This window comes from Seriola lalandi, unplaced genomic scaffold (genome assembly GCF_002814215.2).
Source record: "Seriola lalandi dorsalis isolate HSWRI2012SDOR001 ecotype SW California unplaced genomic scaffold, Sedor1 jcf7180002054782, whole genome shotgun sequence".
Classification (NCBI taxonomy): Eukaryota; Metazoa; Chordata; class Actinopteri; order Carangiformes; family Carangidae; genus Seriola; species Seriola lalandi.
This window is the reverse complement of record NW_019525335.1, coordinates 1-19,283: the sequence shown is the minus strand read 5'-3', so window position 1 is coordinate 19,283 and position 19,283 is coordinate 1. Positions and strand designations below refer to the sequence as shown.

The 19,283-nt window shown below is 39.4% G+C and overlaps 1 protein-coding gene across 1 annotated transcript; it reads left to right on the top strand.

Moving 5' to 3' along the window:
• Nucleotides 1–4,178: 4,178 nt before the first annotated feature.
• Nucleotides 4,179–10,467, top strand: LOC111669215 (cortexin-3). Its single transcript, XM_023425478.2, has 2 exons — nucleotides 4,179–4,454; nucleotides 9,604–10,467. Exon 2 carries the CDS (start codon nucleotides 9,679–9,681, stop codon nucleotides 9,928–9,930), a length of 252 nt encoding a protein of 83 aa, XP_023281246.1. The 5' UTR covers nucleotides 4,179–4,454; nucleotides 9,604–9,678; the 3' UTR covers nucleotides 9,931–10,467.
• Nucleotides 10,468–19,283: the final 8,816 nt, after the last annotated feature.

Below are 19,283 nucleotides of genomic sequence, written 5' to 3'. Positions count from 1 at the left end.
AAGCTTCAGTGTCTCACATTTGTGAAACTGTAGCTGGAAAATATTTGGCATGTTCGCTTGATAAACAACTGAAATAATAATCTAATCGATGAATTTTAGACTCGCATGATGGTCTACGTTTTTGGATTTCTTCTCATCACAAAAGGAATAAAATCTTGGCACATACATATTCAGATTGAAGCTAAATATGTGCGTGCTTGTAAAAATATAATTTGGCAGCAGTCACAAAACACAGCAGTTGCACAAAACATCCTTAAATTAAGAATTTCCTTAAAATAAAAACAGTTGCACAAAACGTCCTTAAGTCTTCTCCTTTAGGTTTCTGTGAAGTTCCCGTTAAAACCGGAGGATGAGACAGGAACGTTAATGTGGCCATCTTCCTTGATAACGGCTATAAGGTAATGCGAGCAAACAAACAGTCACGACGGACACAGTAGGATTTCAACTGCTGTAAATTACTTATCTTTTTTCCTTACCTAAGGAAACATTTTAAGAGATGCCTGTGCAACATCCTTAATTACTCCAAACTCAGCTAAGGTGAAATTAAACCTTAAGTGTAATCGGCCCCTGATCATGTACCTACTGTTTGTTTTGCAGGATGATCGGTATTCGCTTCCCGCTCATCTGCTTGCTCGGGTTTGTCTGTGGAGCTGCAGCCAAACATTTAGCAGTCGGATGAAAGAAACTGAGTCCTTGCCAACGGAGGCGTCGGGGCTTACAAGGTCAGGTGGAGCTCCTCTGCAAGGTTTTTTTTCTTTATGGAGAACTGACAAGGGAGAGCAGAGCAGATACTCGCCCTGCAGGGGGCTCCCACATATGAGCCAAACCTGCCTCAGTCCTCAGTGAGTAATACGTGAGGAAAAACCAAAACTCCACTGAACCAAATACTCACCTGACCTTGAGATATTTAGGTTTAGTTTAGTTTAGTTTAGTTTAGTTTAGTTTAGTTTAGTTTAGTTTAGTAGGTGCAGATTGTGGTGATGCAGGTGTGTCAGGAGGTAGAGCAGGTCGTCCTCTAATCAGAAGGTCGGTGGCTCGATACTGAACCACACATTGCCCCTGATGGCTGTTTCATCATTGTATGAGTGTGTGTGTGTGTGTGTGTGTATTGTAAAGTGCTTTAAGTGGTGTCTAAGACTAGAAAAGTGCTATGTAAGTGTTGTCCATTTACCAGTATGTTAAACGATGGTAAACACTGCACCATGTGTCAACTGTTATGAAGCTGTTTCACATAGAAATGAATCGTCTGGCAGGAGAAACAACACAGATTAGTGCCAACCCAGATTTTCTGATCCGTCATTAGCTCTCTGACTTCACTCCGGTGCAGATTACAAGACAAATTCCTCAGATCTACAACAAAAAAACCCGAAAAGTTGGCTGAGAACCCACTTTCATCGCAACAGATCTTCCAGTTCCAGCGCACGTCTTCATCTCAGCATGAGCTGTTCCACGCGCTGTGGCAGTTTTGAGCAGCGTGCACTTGTAGCTGGAGCACCTGGGAGAAGAACAGTATCCAATGTGAGCACAACAGGGAACCAGAGGCAGGCAGGGAGTGTACAGGACCAGCACATTACACAGCCACTAATTATATTATTAATGGAGTCATTAAGGTTTATTTGATTTATCTTGCTACGTCTTTCCAGTGATTATTCTTCCAGTTTATTTCTTTTATTAGCTGGTTTGTTTTTTTTAATTAACTGTGTGGCTTTCCAGGTTTGAGTGGTGCCCTCACTCTGTCTGAGGTTTCTGTACATTTAAGGTTAATTTGTGTTTCTTTTCTCCACCACAACCTCCCGTATGGCTTGTGTAGAGGGGGCGCAGTTCCTCCAGAATGATCTTGTAGTCAGCGCACCTTGTACAAGATCAGCTGTGGAGTTTGTTCATCCTAACACGACAAGACTAAAAATGTCTTGTCGTCACAACATGGTTTTAGACTTCTTTACTTATTTGCAGATGTTTTACAGTCCAGTCCATGATGTGAGGCCTTGCACTGATAGTGGCCATGAGGCAATACAACATTCAGCAAGATATTCAGAGAGAAATGATCTCATACAGAAAAAAATAAAGTGTTGCTATGATTGCTCACTTGTCAGTCGTAGGTGTAGTGTAGGAGAAACACCTGAGTACATACAGTACAGCACTCAGTGCTCATATAGTGTGGTTCACTTAAAGCCACTGATGTATACATCTGCTCCAGAAACCTGCCTTTAACGTGAAATTGTGCAAAAAAAGTATATGCTCTCGTTCCTGTCTGATCTTTGTCTTCTGAAGCGTGAGCTGAGGGCTGAGAGACTGACACAGCTGCAGCAAGAACCAATCGGGTACCTCCGCTGTCCTAGCTATCCAATCGGCATCTCCCCACCCAGTCTTTCATAACCATGTTGTGTACAGTACAATTTTCTGTGTGTATTTTTTACAGTGGCTGTGTGAAATACATTTTTAAAATCAGGTTTTATTGTAAAATTGAAACTTCACCTTTAGTGTTCTCATCTTTTTATTTACACAACAGCAGGAATCAGGTCAGACATCACTACAGTAACACATGTTTATCTGATTTATAGTGGCTGAAGATCTTGTTAATAAGACATTTCATGTGAATTGCATGATTGGAACTCCAGATGAGTTACAAGTCTACTGTATGTCATTCATATGTGTATTTCATTTTAGTTTTGCACATATATTATTTCAAATTGCTAAATGTCAAGAAATGAGTCTGAGAAATCCTCCGTGACTCTGACTGCATCTGAAGCAGCTCAACAACAGAGGGGCCCAGACCCTGAAGGTGAGAAATGCTGGCCTGTTATAAAAAGAGTGGGAGTTTAGCGCTTTTACGTGTCAATACTACAGTTACACTCATGAGGGAACAGACTCTGCTCATTTTATACTTTCAGAACTTTTCATATTAAGATGAAGATGAAATATAAATGCGATAAGGACATTTTAATCCCCAGTTGACTCTGCTCTCATTAATGATTACTGGTTTTGGATTAGAACATTGACACCACTCTCATATCTGTGTGTTGTGAATACAAAGCTCGCTCCATCAGCCTGTTAGCCTAACTTAGCATTAAGACTTAAGACTTCCTGTTTCCAGTCTTTATGCTAAGCTAAGCGAAGCCAACTGTCTACTGACCGCAGCTTTGTATTTAACAGACGAGTATGACAGTGGGATCAAACTCATCCTCTGACTCTTAGTAAGAGCTGAACTATAAGAGTTTACATTAAGGTAAATATAAAGAGATATCTGAGGGCTATTTAAGTAAAGTTAGCAGTTGAGCTTCAGATACTGTTCTTGTAGTTATATCAATACAATCTCTATGAAGCTAGAGAAATGTTTATAGCCTTTTGATGAAAATGCATGTTGATGAAGTCTCACCACCTGCAGTCCTCACCGACCTCCACCAGGTGGAGATGCTGCACTGCAGTCGGATGCTGACACTCCACTGAAGACATTATATAACCTCAGATTTCCCCAAACTGCTCTGCACAGTCACTCTCTGACCCCTGCATGGACCGTCACACCCTCCCAGAGCTCTACAGGGGATTTGTGTCTGTCCGGGTGAGACAGCACCAACACAACACTCTGACATTTGTCACCCCAAAAAATAAGAAAGAGAAAAACAAAACCAAACTGAGGGATAAGTTGAGTTTTTTGTTTTTGTTTTTTTGCTTAAAATACCCATCAATTAATCACATCAAAGCTTAATTGTTGCTGCCCCCACACAGAGCCTGAGCATCAAGTGCAACTGTAGAAAAGTCTTTATTGCTCTTGCCACTATGTGTGCAGGTCTCTCCTGGATATTGTTTGTTAGAAAGTGTATTTTTGCAAAATCATGTTCGTATTTAGCCCCGTGACAATGTGCATTTATTATAATATTAAAGTCTGTAATAACAGGATATTAAAACGCCATAAAGGACAATATGAACTCACATTTGACCTCCACTGATTCACTCAAAGTGTTTGTGAGAGACATTTTTTTGAATTGCTTCTCCAACATTTGTTTCGTTTGTGTTGTAATTGTGATGCTCACTGAAGTTGCAGATGGCATATGATGAGGGCCACACCTTTCCCTCATCCGCTTGCAATATATAGCCTACCTGGAGGATTGCTATGGCAACAGGTTGCCAGTAGCGACGGGGTACCACTACATCCCTGCCTGTGTGTCTGCGGGGATGAGCGGCGCGTGAGAACGAGAAGGAGGAAAGAAAAAAAACAGAAGACAAGGCAGCAGCAGAGAGGGTGAGGTCTGCTCGGCTCAGTCCGCAAAGACAGAAGAAATAAGCTGTGCGGAGGCTTTTGTCTGTCATGAAGTGAGGAGCCCTGCGGTCTGAGAGGACGCCCCTGCTCGCTGCTCGTTTTGTTGTTTCGGTCAGAAAGCCAGAGTCGTCTCATCCACCGGAATGGAGAGCCGCCGCTGACGGAGATTCCCGAGCTCCCCCCCTGATAACAACAGGTTAGTGTTTACAGCCGCGGTCACTCTCACCTGCAGACCACATATCACTCGCCCTCAGCGGGGAGGCTGTTCATTTTAACGGTTTGATTGACAAATGCACCGGAGAGGAAACAGATTTTTGATGCATCCACGTGTGCACAGAGGAGTCCGGCTGAGGCTCAATCAAAAATGTTTTTTTTTTTATTTTATTTAATTCTACTGAAATAAAATGAACAGCAGGGTCAGTTTCAGATGGAATATAATGTAGCTTCATTTCAATGGCGGCTCATCATTTTTGCATTGAATTGTTGTTGAGCAGTCCTGCGTTGAACTGCGGTTGTGTCTCCCTTTCATCACAGCTGATTTCCACGCATTCGGATGGATCAGGCAAATTAAATAAGACTGTATCAGTATGGGGAATCATATCAGCACTGGTTTGTGTTCATACACTGACTACATGCAAAGGCTGATCTCTGATGGAGTCACGTTTACACCTAAATTAGTCATTTTGTCATTTTTTCCCCACTTTTTCCTCTTTTGCCTGCATTTTTCTTTTTATATATAACGTTATATAAATCATATTTATGATTGAAGAACTTTTATTAAAAAAATAATATTATGAATTAATCTTATATAGTAATTTAAATATGTTTTGATTTCAATTACCAACAACAGGCAGGGTTTTGGGGATTTGAAGGTGTGTGTGTGTGTGTGTGTGTGTGTGTGTGTGTGTGTGTGTGTGTGTGTGTGTGTGTGTGTATTGTGTGCCATGGCTTATAAAAGGTTTATTCGTCACGTACACAAACAGTATGTAGTGCAATGCAAATGCAATGGCTCCAAGACTAAAATAAGAAAAAAGAAATATAAACAGGATAATGGTTCAAGGTTAAAACTTAAAGATGTATCAAAATTTATATTTTTACATATATTAAAAAACTGATTTGAGAATTTAAAGTTGTATTATATTGTATTTGTACAATGTTTAACTTATTGGTGGTCATTCAATAATAATAAAGGACATTTTTTATCATGAAATCATTTACAAGCTGAAAAATAAAGTCCTATAATTCCCCTTAACCATTTAATTTCACCTCCTCTAATGCCTTTTAAATTCCTCATTAGTTATAATCACCACACACACACACACACACACACACACACACACACACACACACACAGCCCCAGAGGTTTGATCAACTTTACAACATCATTGGCTTCGTTTCTAAATTTGGCTTGATGTCCTTGTCACACTCACTTCCTTCTCAATTTTACTCTCTTGCTTGACATCGTTTCATCCTCCTCTCGTCGCCGCGGCGATCGTCACTGATGCTTTACAGTTGGACCAAAATAACTTGTGCACCTACATAATGCTGGTCAGTTTCTAATATCAGACTTACTTTATCTGTATTTCTGTCATCTCCAGGCTATTTCAGGCCTACAGGAGTAATTATTTTTTTCCTGAATTGCAGCTGCCCTGGAGCAAAGTACATGAATACATGATGAGCTTTTTCTAACAGTGCAGATTTCCTTTTGAAATTTGGAGGTGGATCTCCTTTCTGAATTTGTCAAAGGAGGCTTAAATGTTTAGGTGTGACTGTCGAGAAACGATCTGAACTCTGAGCACTTAGTCATGGAGCTGCTGCCGCTGATGATGTAAATGTTGGGGAGTCTTTTGAAGTGCGTTACATAACAAATAGCAGAGTGGTTTCTGGCCCAAAGTGCTAATACTCTGTAACCTCACTGTGTCATTGGAGGACGAGAAGACAAGACGATTACGATTTGACAGTAAACGCTGATGGAAAACCAGCGGACAAAGAAAAACAGCCCCGTTCCTTATCGTTTTTTCACAGCGAGGGCAATGAATCACTGCTGTGAAATATCATTTTTGAGTTTTAAGTGTGATGGATTACAGGCCGCTGATCAGCGAGGCAGGGCTGAAGGCTGCTCCCTCCCTCCTTCTCTCTCTATCTGTCTCTCTCTCCTGAGAGTTGCCTACAGAGATCTTTCTTATTTTTTTTGGGCAGAGAGAGAGAGAGAGAGAGAGAGAGAGAGAGAGAGAGAGACAGCTCCTCTGCCCGTCTTGTCACTCGGAGCTGTCTCTTAACACGTCCAGCACCCCCTCCCAAGTGATTGTCAGTCTCTGTGACGGCTCTTCACGCTTACAGAAGCATAACCGGAGGACAAAACCCGGAAAAGATTGTAGTTTGGGTTGTGCATACATTTCTAAGAGACGACTGATAATCTGATTGATGTGAAAATGAGTGGGTGGTGGCAATTTAAGCAAAGTTTTTGAGCATGGAACTGGAGCCAGGGTCTTATTTTCATAGTTGTGGTTATATTTCCTCTCTGGTTAAACATTTTACTGAACATCATGAGATCTGGTGACGCAGCGCCATGACTACAGAGGAGTCTATCAAGCAATACTAGAAATCAGCCAATCAGAGTTTATTTATTCACTTTATTTAGTTAGATCTCCATTAGCCACTGTGTTGTAACAGTAGCTTCTCTTGCTGGAGTCTCCATAAATTTATAGACAGTACTCCACTGACAACAGATACATCAACACACATCCATATCATTCATACTCACAGTGAGACTCACAATACACAACACAACCCCTGCGACCAACACCAACTTAAAACCTATGTAATACATACAGTACATGGCTCTACTTAAAGGTCCCGTATTGTGTGAAGGTAGACGTCCATGTGTTTGATTATAAAGCAGCTCTAGGTTCTATATTAATACTGTGAAAGTATAAAAAAATGTTCAGTCCGCAGAGAAGAAGAAGAGGCTCAGGGCCTCCTCTCTTCTGATTGGCTGACTGTTGACTGACCTGTTGTTACCAGAGCTCCAGAGAGAAGCCTGAGAGAGGAGATGGTTTCTTAAAACCACAAATATATCTTCTTATGGATCAACGCTTAAAATAAAACACAGGGAAAGTGTCAAATAATAACAATAATAATAATGATAATGATTTAATTTCTTTTATAACTGAGAGAAGAAAACTTTTCACAATTCAATCCACTAAGTCACAAATACAATAAAAGTGGGATGAAACTACTCTTCAAATTACTATCTGTTGTGTTGGACCAAATCACTGAACAATAATTTAACTGCGATAACACTAATGCGTGCACTAATTGTTTTATTAAATAGCTAGGCATGCATTTTCTGCAGCGCTTTATAGCAGCCCGTTTTCACAACCATCTGATCATCTTAGTAAACACTTTACTATCAACAGTGACCCTAATAACTTTGCTCCTGTTACTTGTTCTCCTATATCTACAGTGTAAAGTAAGGTGGTCTTTTAATTAATATTTTGAACCAAATACTTTTTCCTTCTCTACATTAAGAACCATTTTATTTATCATCTACCATTTACCAGGCTGTACTGTACCGCACTAAATGGCCAATTGTCACCTCAACCCAGACACACAGATTCACTTAAGTGGTTCCCAACCCATGGGAGTTAAATCTGAGGCTTCACAAGAAGATTAACAGGATAGGAAGGTAGAAAAAAAGATGTTTAAGCACCATAACATGATGCAAATTTTTCAGATGTTCCTCTGATTTTTGCTTTCCTTGGGAATTACATGATATGATGTTACATGATTACATGATGACGTGTTTCAGACCTTTAAACAAATTATTCAGATGAAACAAGGGGGAATAAAACCTCTTTAATTGGACTGGTCACAGCTAGTTAACATGCACCAGGTGATGGGAGGTCACAAGTAGATGTTACTTGGGTTTTAAGGTGTGACCATCCAAAAGGTTTGGGAAGCATATAATTGCATCTTACTGCTCATGTTGTTCAGCGTGATGGATTTTAGTGATGGAACCACGACCACAAAAACTCAGCTATTAAGTTAGCAAAGCAATAGGAGCTACAAAAAATATTCAATCATTTCCCTTTAAGTTCAGCCACCACATATGTCTGACTAGTCTCCGATATCAAAGGATTAATAAAAAATGATTTTGTCTGGGGCGCCCCTGCAGTGTAAAGAGAAGGCGAATTCGGAGAGAATGGTTTGCAGCAAACACTCAGTGAGAATTTGCTCAGCGGGAGAAACAACATCAAATGGCGAACAGTCCCGCTGGCTGTTTTTGGATTGATGAATTTAACTCCAACCGTCTTTATGGAACAGACAAATTCACTGCCTCTTCTTTTTTGCCAGATGAAATGATCCGCGCAGAACGCTGCGAGCTGCTGTTTCTCTCAGCTTTATGTGTCAGATGCTCATGGTAAAGCTTAGGCTGATGAACAAACTAGCCTAACCTACTGTAACCTAATCCTAAATTAATCTGATTGATGTAACCGTAACCAACCAATCTTAAATTTAAATGAACCAAATATAAGCTTGACTGAAGTCTGCACGTCATGTGCTGTGAGCTGAACCCAGTTCGGTGGATTTAAAGGGAAAAGGGAATTTTTTATGCATTTTGGTCTATACTGCAACCAGTGGTAAATATGTAGAACTAGTACATTTAATTACTACACATTTGGAGCTCTACTGAGTTTTTACAGCAGCAGAACAGTGTGTGTGCGACTGAGTCAAAATAAACTCCACTGTGTGTGTTCATGGTAATGAAGGAACATGTTTTCGGGGGCCCTGGGGCAGTTGCCCTCTTCAACCTGTTTGTATTCATGCCTTATTCATGTAACCTTATCAGAGAGGAGAAATCCATTTCTCTTCATGCATGACAATGTTTGAAACTCTGTCACTGAATATGAATCGCTGCTGCTGATTGGTTGAATGTCAACATTACTCATAGGGATCAGGGTTGGTGTTCTCAGAATAGCAGGCTGTGGTTTAATAAAGCCAGTGACATATCAACCTCCAGAGCAGCGTTGCCGCCAATAAATGTTGTATAACTAAAACTCCAAAGTGCCAATTCAAAACCCCCGAACTGCTGAAAGTGAGGGCCAAAGGAGTCCCAGGAGCCTTCTTTACTCACACTGGGCTTTTCGCCTGGAGCTCCGAAAATAAACTCAGCTGAGAGCTGCGTTTTTCTGGCCTCAGACACATTCTGTTTTGTTCTTGTTGTCAGTGAGGGACCTATTCTGTTTCTAGAATTACGTTAAGCTGATATATTGGTTTGCTGTTCCATCTGTCACACCTCGGAGGACGTGATCTATAATCCGTGTGTTTGGATTCTCACACAGGTCTTATCGGCTGCGCCCATCTTCACCTCAAATCTTTCAGCAACCGACAAAGAGCTGGAGCCGAGACGATCAAGCATGGATGTGCCCAGGATGGCCGAGGGCCTCTTCAGCAGCACGCTGTCCTCGTCAGGCGGCGGCCATCACGTGCCTTCCTACCTGACGCTGGAGCAGAAGGCCGCCTTCGTCTTCGTGCTGCTGCTCTTCATCTTCCTGGCCCTGCTCATCGTGCGCTGTTTCCGCATCCTGCTGGACCCGTACCGCAGCATGCCCTCGTCCAACTGGACTGACCACACCGAGAAGGACACGTTCGATTACCGCATCGTCTGAGGAAATTGGGCAAATTAGAAAAATTAAATAAAATAGACTGATTTCATGCCTAAAGAGCACTTTGGCCCCTGAAAACAAATGACTGCTCATTCACCAGGAAAACAGCTTTCAGGAAATCTCTCTGAAAGTTCAGACTGAAAAGTATTTAGACGGCAGGTCGTCGTCGAAAATGAGCGCCAAACCAGAGTTCAACAGCTTCTCCCTGCCACATCAGAAATTCTCAACTATAACAAGACGACTAGAACTATGCTATGAAGATTAATCGATCAAACCACCGTGACCCTCAGTCCGAGCGATGCACCAGAGCCACTTAAGGTTCACCCATTAACTCCTTCCCCTGCCATCAGCTCTCCTCCGGACTACCTCGTTCCTCCTCCATCTCATGTGTGGAAATAACTTTTCTCACATCTCACACAGGGTCGAAATATCCTTTTGAGATCCAAACCAGTTGGATAATAACAGTGTTTACATCTTATCATGTTTACGTCCTTAGATTTTTATTGATAATGTAGACAATCAGTGTTTAAAATAGTTAAAGGAGAAAAAATATTTGAAGCGAAAACAGTTGAGGTCTTTTTTTTGTTTGTTTTTAAGCATATTTTGTCTTAAGTTGTGGACAGACGCGAGAGGTCCAGAAGACTTTTTACGACTGATGCGATTCAGGCGAAGAGGAGTTTCATGCCTTATGTCTTTGTAAGATATTGTGCGGTGGTTGTTACCTTCGACGTATTTAGGTAAGACCATTAAAAAGACTGGTATCGAGGTCATAAAAGCAGGTTAAATAATCACATTGAAAGAAACTGTGGTGGAAAAGTTCTCCCTTTAATGTTTCGGAACGGGTTCAGACAGATCGATGCCAGCAGCGAGTAACTGTAACTGTTCTGTGTGTGCGATATAAAACTATTTGTCCTTTCAGTCACATGGAAGGGACCGCCGGTGTCCACGTCTTTAGATGTCAGCAACCAAAAGAGGTATTGAAGAAGAATAAAAACGTTTACTGTGCTGTACCGTGTGCCTAATTTGAAAAAAAATAATACTAAAGTTTAAATTGATGTTTTAGGAAAGAAAGAAAATGGGTTCATATTTTTGTCTTTAAATGTAGTTTTTTTTTCCCCTTGTGTGTGTGTGTGTGTGTAGTATGCCCATTTAAAGAAAACTTAAACAGCATTTTACTGCCTGCAGTTGGTATATTGACAGTTGGTATGCCAGATCTGCAGAGAGTTGATGATGAAGATGACGTTGCATTTTCACATCAAACCCTTTACTGAACTGATGTTGTGGCTCTTTTGTTGGGCAACTTTTCAACTGTGCGCCTTATAGTGTAGATTGTTTACAGTATCGTAGGTAGCAGAGACACTGGGAATCCCTGATTTCGCCGATGCGACGGTGTCTTTGCACTTCACGGAGATGTCATATAACTCGCTGAAAAGTTAAGAAAAAAGAAAAGAAAAAAAAAACCTTCCCTGATCTCTTTCCTGCCCGGACAGGAAGTGAACTGTGACCCTTTCGATGACGTGATGTTCTTGTGATCTGCTGTGGCCTTCTCCTTACCTATCGCAGATGTTGCGATGTTGTGCTGAGGTGATGTGTTTCGTTTTTTTGTTTGTTTGTTTGTTTGTTTGTTTGTTCCCCCCCGCATGTATTTCTTGCAGAGTATCCTCTCCGTGCATGATAAATGGTGAAGTGCTTCAATCCTGATGTTGTAGCTGTGGGTCAGTTGCTCAAGCAGCTATTTCCTGTCTCTACTGGAGCCTTTTCTTTTGTTTTTATCTGTTTTCCGCCCGGAGCCGCTGTTTCTTTTTGTAATAAAAAATGATCACAGTGCACAAATGTGTTTTATTTCATTAGGTTCATTCACTATACGGTAAAAGTGGCAGGTGTTAAGGACAAACAAAAAAAATAAATAAAAAATGAGGAAACCGTTCTTCTGCCACCCTGCCCTTTTCAACGCGGCCATATGCGCCGGAGGCCCAACACATTCTTTTCCCATTTTATCAGCGGCTGGCAGTGGTAGCCAGCAGGTGTCTCGATTGGTTTTCTATGAACCCAGACACTTTGTCTGGCTACACACACACACACACACACACACACACACGATAGTCTCCAGGCTCCAGGCCCAGGCTGCTCTTTGAGTCGAGACCCTCCAGGACACCACACAGAATAACAATCCTCTCTCTGACAGCAACACTGAATATGTTGATATGCAATCATCTGCTGCACACCTCCCTGAAAAAACCTGCATCATTCCTAGCTCTGAAGCAAGACATTCAAAAATCTAATTTTGGTTTTTGCAAGTGAATATGTGCCTCTGTTGTGTGTTACTTAATAATTCTGCTGATATCACACATCCACAGGTTTTTTTTTTTTTTTTTTTTTAGGGAGGGCAGGCAAGCTGAAGCGGATCAGAATTTTAAATGCGAGCTGATCCCGCTGAGGAGAAATGTACAGTCTGAGCTTTTTGGATTATTATATAAGAGACAACCTACGTCTTCACTAAAGCCTTTTTCACCATTTGCTCGTTTAAAAAAAAAAAAAAAAAAGTCAAACTGTTGATGTGAATGTCATCGTGGCTTCATTATGGCTATAAGAAAGCAGAACTAAAACATGAATCGTTTGTTCACACAGAAAACCTTTTCTTGCACAATGCATGCTGGCAGGAGGAAGAAGCCGGTTTGTTACACAGGCAGCTGTAAGTAGTGGAGACAATCTGCTGGGATGTAGGAAACACATCTGAGGCGTAATGATATTATGAATATTTATCGTTTGAAAACACCTGCTCGCAAAAATTATTCTGATATGAAAGAAAAGTTTATCAGTCCTCCTAAAACCTTTGCTCATGCAAAAACAACTTTTGTTTTTCTGCGTGTATCACCCGGGGGCTTTCGAAATTCTGATCATTTTGAGTGATACCCAGAATAGAGAAAAAAATCACTTTGGAACGAAAGCCTTCATTTTCTGTCTCTGAAATCTCATTAGCTCATGCCAAACAAAGATTATAATCCAATCTAAACACACCCTTACACAGCAAGTAGCAGCAGCAGGGAACATTAAGCATTGTGGATCAATATCACAGTCATGCTTTATGCAACATGACTCATATTAAAGAAAGCCACTGATAATTGAATTATTTTCATTCTCTGCCGTGCACGCTCAGATGCCTTACGCTGAATTTATTCTTTCCCGAGCGTCCCATTTCACTATTCAGCCTCCAGTTAATTTAATGGTCTCTGAACAGGTTGGAAGGGACTGTTCTCCCCGTGAATGTGAATAGCTGTGCGAGGCGACATAACGGAGGGAGTATTGATATTGCATAATTGATTTTGCAGTGATTCCTTTTCATTCCCAAGAGCCGGTGACGTTTACAACAGACAATAGTCACCTATCCCACCGATGAATGTGTGTGAGGCTTCAGGGAACATCGGTGCCAAAGAAAAGAGGATCACCTGAGCCTTTCAGACATGTACGCTGTTTATATAATATACAGAAGCTTCATTATAAAGTGTAGTGCTTAAACAAATAGTTAAACAATTAACAGAACATTCACCAACAGTAATTTAGATACTGATCTTCATTCAAGTGATTTATCAAGCAAGCTGCAGCTTTTTAGATGCACTGATTTGCCTCTTTTGTTTGTTTCATACCTTTGCAAGATAAATAATTTTGGGTCTGTTAGTCAGACAAAACAAACAAATTTGAAAGGATTGCCTTGGGCTGTTTTCTGACTTTTTGCAGACTAAACAACTGACTGATTAATTGTTAATATCACTGAGAGATTAAGCAAAAATGTAAATAATCATTAGCTGGAAGATACAATAACATGACACGTCATCACCTATACAAAATGTTATAGTATAATACATAAACACTGCATTCATTTTGTAAGTATTTGTCACAAACCAAAGGCTAGATGAGGAATCACAAAGTTATTACAATTCATCCATGACATGAATGCGTGTATCAAATATCAGCCTCCTGGTGGCGCTGGAGACACTGTCAGATCATCAAAGTCAGTAGGATTCAAACTCGTGGGACCATGAATGTCTTAAAAAAAACAGAAAGACCAACACTGCCATCCCTAGAGCCACGCTGCTTGCTAAAAATAGAAATGAGCATTTTGAGGACTTGTTGACACAGTCTGGACAAAAGCTGGACAGCGTTAGCCTCAGGTAGCAAGTATTTGTTGTAGGTATGCTGTCCAATAAAGACAAAAACAGGAAGAAAAAAAAATCAGGACATGACTAATGAAACTACAATGATCCTAACAATGTTACAGATTTAAGTAGCCCCTCTCCTCAGGCGGGTCGTTTTGAGCCTCAGGGCCCTGTCAGATGAGGTTTTGTCAATCCTGGTCCCTCTGGGAGAGCCTGAGGGGCCCTGCCAGGTGATTACAAGCTATGTGAGTAATCATACAGCCTTCAAAGCCCCATAACACAGCAAGGACCCAGACCATGAAGAGCTTTTTAAGGCTAAAATTGTAGATCTGTTCTGCAGCCTGTGTGCGGAGGATAAAACAGGTCCAACGTGATCCTGTCTGGAGCTGGTCTGTCAGATTCATGTCAGCCACAATCTGCTTTAGTCCTCAAAGTACATCAGAGGAAGACAGCTGCTCAGGAACACACATCACGTCCAGCACTCACTCACGCTGAGCCATTTTGTGTCCACATTTCAAGGGTTTTACTAACAGAGAGCTGAGAGCTTTGGTATTTTTCACCAGTGTCCAACTGTTGGCCACTGGGAGCTGCCCAGTATAATGACAGTCATTACTGGTGACCACTAGAGAGCTTCGCTTGAGCAGCTGGAGGATAAATGCTTCCACTCACTGCAGTACAAAAATGTGAGAAAATTTCAATGCAATCACTAGTAAGTGTTGCAATCATTATATAAACGAACGTACAATATCAAGTGGTAATTAAAAAAAATTTAAAAAGATAGATAGATAGATAGATAGATAGATAGATAGATAGATAGATAGATAGATAGATAGATAGATAGATAGATAGATAGATAGATATAATACCCTCAGTAAATAATGATCCCTCTCTTCCATTCTTGGGCGTTTGCTTATTTCTCTGTACGAATTTACCTGAAAAATGAATCTGTCCACTGACAGACTCCATAACGTGAAGGGCGAATGCATGAGGAATGAGAAAACAATCAGATTAATAATACAGATGACTGAACTTTTTCTTCAGCTGATGAAGACTCACTTCGGGCCACTTAACCAAATGATTCTTGGCTCAGAATCCCAGACTTGTTTCTTCATTTGATCGAGTGGAGACCAATGCTGCCACATTCAAAGGTTAAATTTCCCTTGCACCTATAAATTTGGTGATTTGAATGAGTGCAAACTGTCATGTAAACAAAGAATTATAAACATCAGTGTTTCATTTGTCTCCCCCTTATTGTTTTTTCCTTTCAAAACAACAATCAGATGTCTCCTGTTGTAATTCACATTAGCCCATGATATTACACAGTAAAGGAAGCGGGTGCATGGTGGCTGAGTGCTTAGAGAGGCTGCTAAAAACATAAAGGTCACAAGTTTGATTCCCAGAAAAGATAAGGTGTGTGCATCAACTGCCATGCATTCTGTCGAAGTGCCCTTGAGTCCGACACCAAGCTCCTATCTGCTCAATGTAGGTCACCCTGGATAAGAGTGGATGAAGTGCTCTTACTGTAATTGCTTCATGATTATCTTTGTCCGTACTGTGCCTCTCCACAGAGGCACATTTACCGGGTCACACGTCACAGTCTGAGGGCCCTTGTCATAAATTCTGCCAGGAAATATAACTCAAACACAAATGACTTTAGAATAATTTTAATAATTTTAAATTTTAACATGGAATAATATGAATAATAAAAGATAAATAGGAAGTTTAATTTGCTACTCACAAGGTTTTGGGAGCAAAAGCTTAAACATGTACTCAGACACCAGCAGCCACAGCTAGTGATGCTAGCGTCAATGCAACAGTGACAACGCACTTCGATACTGTTTATCATTTATTCTTTGTTTTATCATTCATTCACTTTGTTATACTTGTATCCTTTCAGAAAAAACTCCAAACCTTCAGTAGGTTCATTGAAATGTGGGTTACTGAGGAAAACATCATGCTAATGCAATCCAGATGTTCTCTGTTGAGGCTTCTTTTCCCTGGCAGCTGTAACCAGACTCATTTTCATCCTGATATTAATGACAGTCCAGCTCATGGACAGGTTATAGCTTCTTTCCAGCTGTTAAATATTAGGTTGTTTTTGGGCAAATGGGGAATCATGTTCTGTCGTCTCTGGGAAATCTTGAAAAGGTAAGATTTTGTTTTGCCTCCCATAGACATCCTTTTAGCTCCTGTAAGGTATTTGTCTCCTGTTGTACAATATACATGTATTTTCTAATCCACAACCTATCAGAGGTCTGTGTGCTCATTGTTTTCAGAGTGCTCTAATAGAGCAATTTTAGCACTTTGCTCAGTTTGTTGTTGTACTTGATGCATAATTACCTCAGCCAAGGTTATGTTTTCACCCGTATCTGTTTAATTATCAGCAGGATAATGCAAAAAGGACTGAGCCGATCTGCACCAAACTTGGTGGAGGGATGGGACATGGACCAGGGAGGAACCCATTAAATTTTGGGGCACATCCGGATCATTTACTATGAACCTGAATTTTTTTTCTCTGAAGTCTGGTGTGTGTTGTTTGACATTGGCCTTGGCGGAGGTTTGTGCTCTCTGAGTGCCCATTACTGACTAATTTTATGAACTTTTCTTCATTGACCTAAAATGAAACTTAGATTGTTAGTTGGCCTGTTTAAGCTACACTACTCAATATTTCATATTTATAGCAACATACCAAGTGTTGATGATAATTCTTTGTAGGTTCATTTCTACATGCCGCCAGTTAAAGTTTTGGTTGTTGCATTGATGGCAGCGATGATGCTCCGGTTTCAGGCAATGCTAAACAGCCTCCTGCTCCTTCTGCTGCTGGTGCTTTTTGTTTGGCTCCCTACAGCTGTTGCTCTAGCTGCTCATGACTTTCTTTGACCTTCTGGGAAACAAGAGATTCATGGTTGAAGTATCTGATAAAATTATGATGTTTTTTGGCGTCTCATGTTCATCATCCAGAGTTCCTCCAGGGTCGATTGAACCTATTGTTTGAAATTTGATCATGCTTTACGGCAAACAAAATGTTATGATCTAATTACATTACATTCATTTGGCAGATGTTTTTGTTCAATGTGACTTTAAACTCGATAGCAACAAGAGCTAGATGGCATCAAAAACTGGGAGTGCATCTGTCTGAAGCTAAAAAATAAGGCATGTTCAGAGTCTGAGAGTGTTTTCTTTTCCTTTAAGAAATGAGAAATTGGTAAGGACTAGTATGGGGTCGCAAGGTGCAATCTGGAAAGTTGACCAACACCTTTTAAAGCCCTGTAAAGAATAAAATCATTTGCTGTTGTCAAGCTGCACTGAAATCTCAATAAAACATTTAATACATCAGTTTCTGTGAGTTTAAAATAGAGTCAAAGTTACATAAGCAACCTTGGTCATTACCGTATTTGTCATAGATATTGAAACAAATAAACGTCAAAGAATGTCATAGTATATTAAGGCATAGAAATGTCATAGTATATTGAGGCAAAAACAAATCAAAAAACGTCATATTATAGTAAGGCAAAAAATGTCAAAAAATATCATCTTATAATGAGGCAAAAGAAGTATATTGAGGCAAAAATAGATTAAAAAAACATCATAGTGTAGTGACGCATAAAAACGACATAGTATACTAAGGCATAAAGAGTCATAGTATATTAAGGCATAAAAAGTTATAAAAACGACATAGTATATTAAGGCATAAAAAGTTATAAAAACGACATAGTATAGTAAGGCATAAAAATTCGTGAAAAGGTCAGATTATAGTAAGGCATGAAAAGTCATAAAAACGTCATAGTGTAGTAAGGCATAAAAAGTCATCAAAACGACATAGTATAGTAAGGCATAAAAAATCATAAAAACGACATAGTATAGTAACGCATAAAAAGTCATAAAAAATCATAGTATAGTAAGGCATAAAAAGTAATAAAAAACGACATACTATAGTAAGGCATAAAAACATCATAGTATAGTAATGCATAAAAAGTCATAAAAAAGTCATATTATAGTAAGGCATTAAAAGTCATAAAAAAGCCATAATATAGTAAGGCATAAAAAGTCATAAAAAGTCATAGTATAGTAAGGCATAAAAATTCATTGTATAGTAAGGCATAAAAAGTCATTGTATAGTAAGGCATAAAAAGTCCTAAAAAAGTCATAGTATAGTAATGCATAAAAAGTCCTAAAAAAGTCATAGTATAGTAAGGCATAAACACGTCATAGTATAGTAAGGCATAAAAAGTCATAGTATAGTAAATAAAAAGTCATAAAGAAAGTCATAGTATAGTAAGGCAAGAAAGTCATAGTATAGTAAGGCATAAAAAGTCATAAAAACGACATTGTATAGTAAGGCATGAAAAGTCATAAGAAAGTCATGACATTGTATATTAAGGCATAAAAACGTCATAGTATAGTAATGCATAAAAGGTCATAGTATTGTAAGGCATTAAAAGTCATAAAAAAGTCATAGTATAGTAAGGCATAAAAATTCATAAAATGTCATAGTATAGTGAGGCATAAAAAGTCATAGTATAGTAAGGCATAAAAAGTCTTAAAAAGTCACAGTATAGTAAGGCATAAAAAGTCATAAAAACATCACAGTATAGCAAGGCATAAAAACGACATAGTGGAGTAAGGCATAAAAAATCATAGTATAGTAAGGCATAAAAAATCATGAAAAAGTCATAGTATAGTAAGGCATAAAATTCATAGAAATCCCATAGTATAGTAAGGCATAAAAACGTCATAGTATAGTAAGGCCTAAAAAGTCATAGTATAGTAAGGCATAAAAAATCATAAAAAAATCATAGTCTAGTAAGGCATAAAAAGTCATAAAAACTACATATTATAGTAAAACATAAAAAGTCATATTATAGTAAGGCATAAAAAGTCATAAAACCGACATAGTATAGTAAGGCATAAAAAGTCATAGTATAGTAAGGCAAAAGAGGTAGAAAAAAAGACATAGTATAGTAATGCATTAAAAGTCATAAAAACTACATAGTATAGTAAGGCATAAAAAGTCATTGTATAGTAAGGCTTAAAAAGTCATTGTATAGTAAGGCATAAAAAGTCCTAAAAAAGTCATAGTTTAGTAACGCATAAAAAGTCATGATATAGTAAGGCATAAAAAGTCATAAAAAAGTCATAGTATAGTAAGGCATAAAAAGTCATAAAAACGTCATAGTATAGTAAGGCATAAAAAGTCATAGT

Excerpts from the sequence above, each read along its gene's own strand:
- LOC111669215 (XM_023425478.2), top strand. The coding sequence starts at position 9,679 with ATGGATGTGCCCAGGATGGCCGAGGGCCTCTTCAGCAGCACGCTGTCC.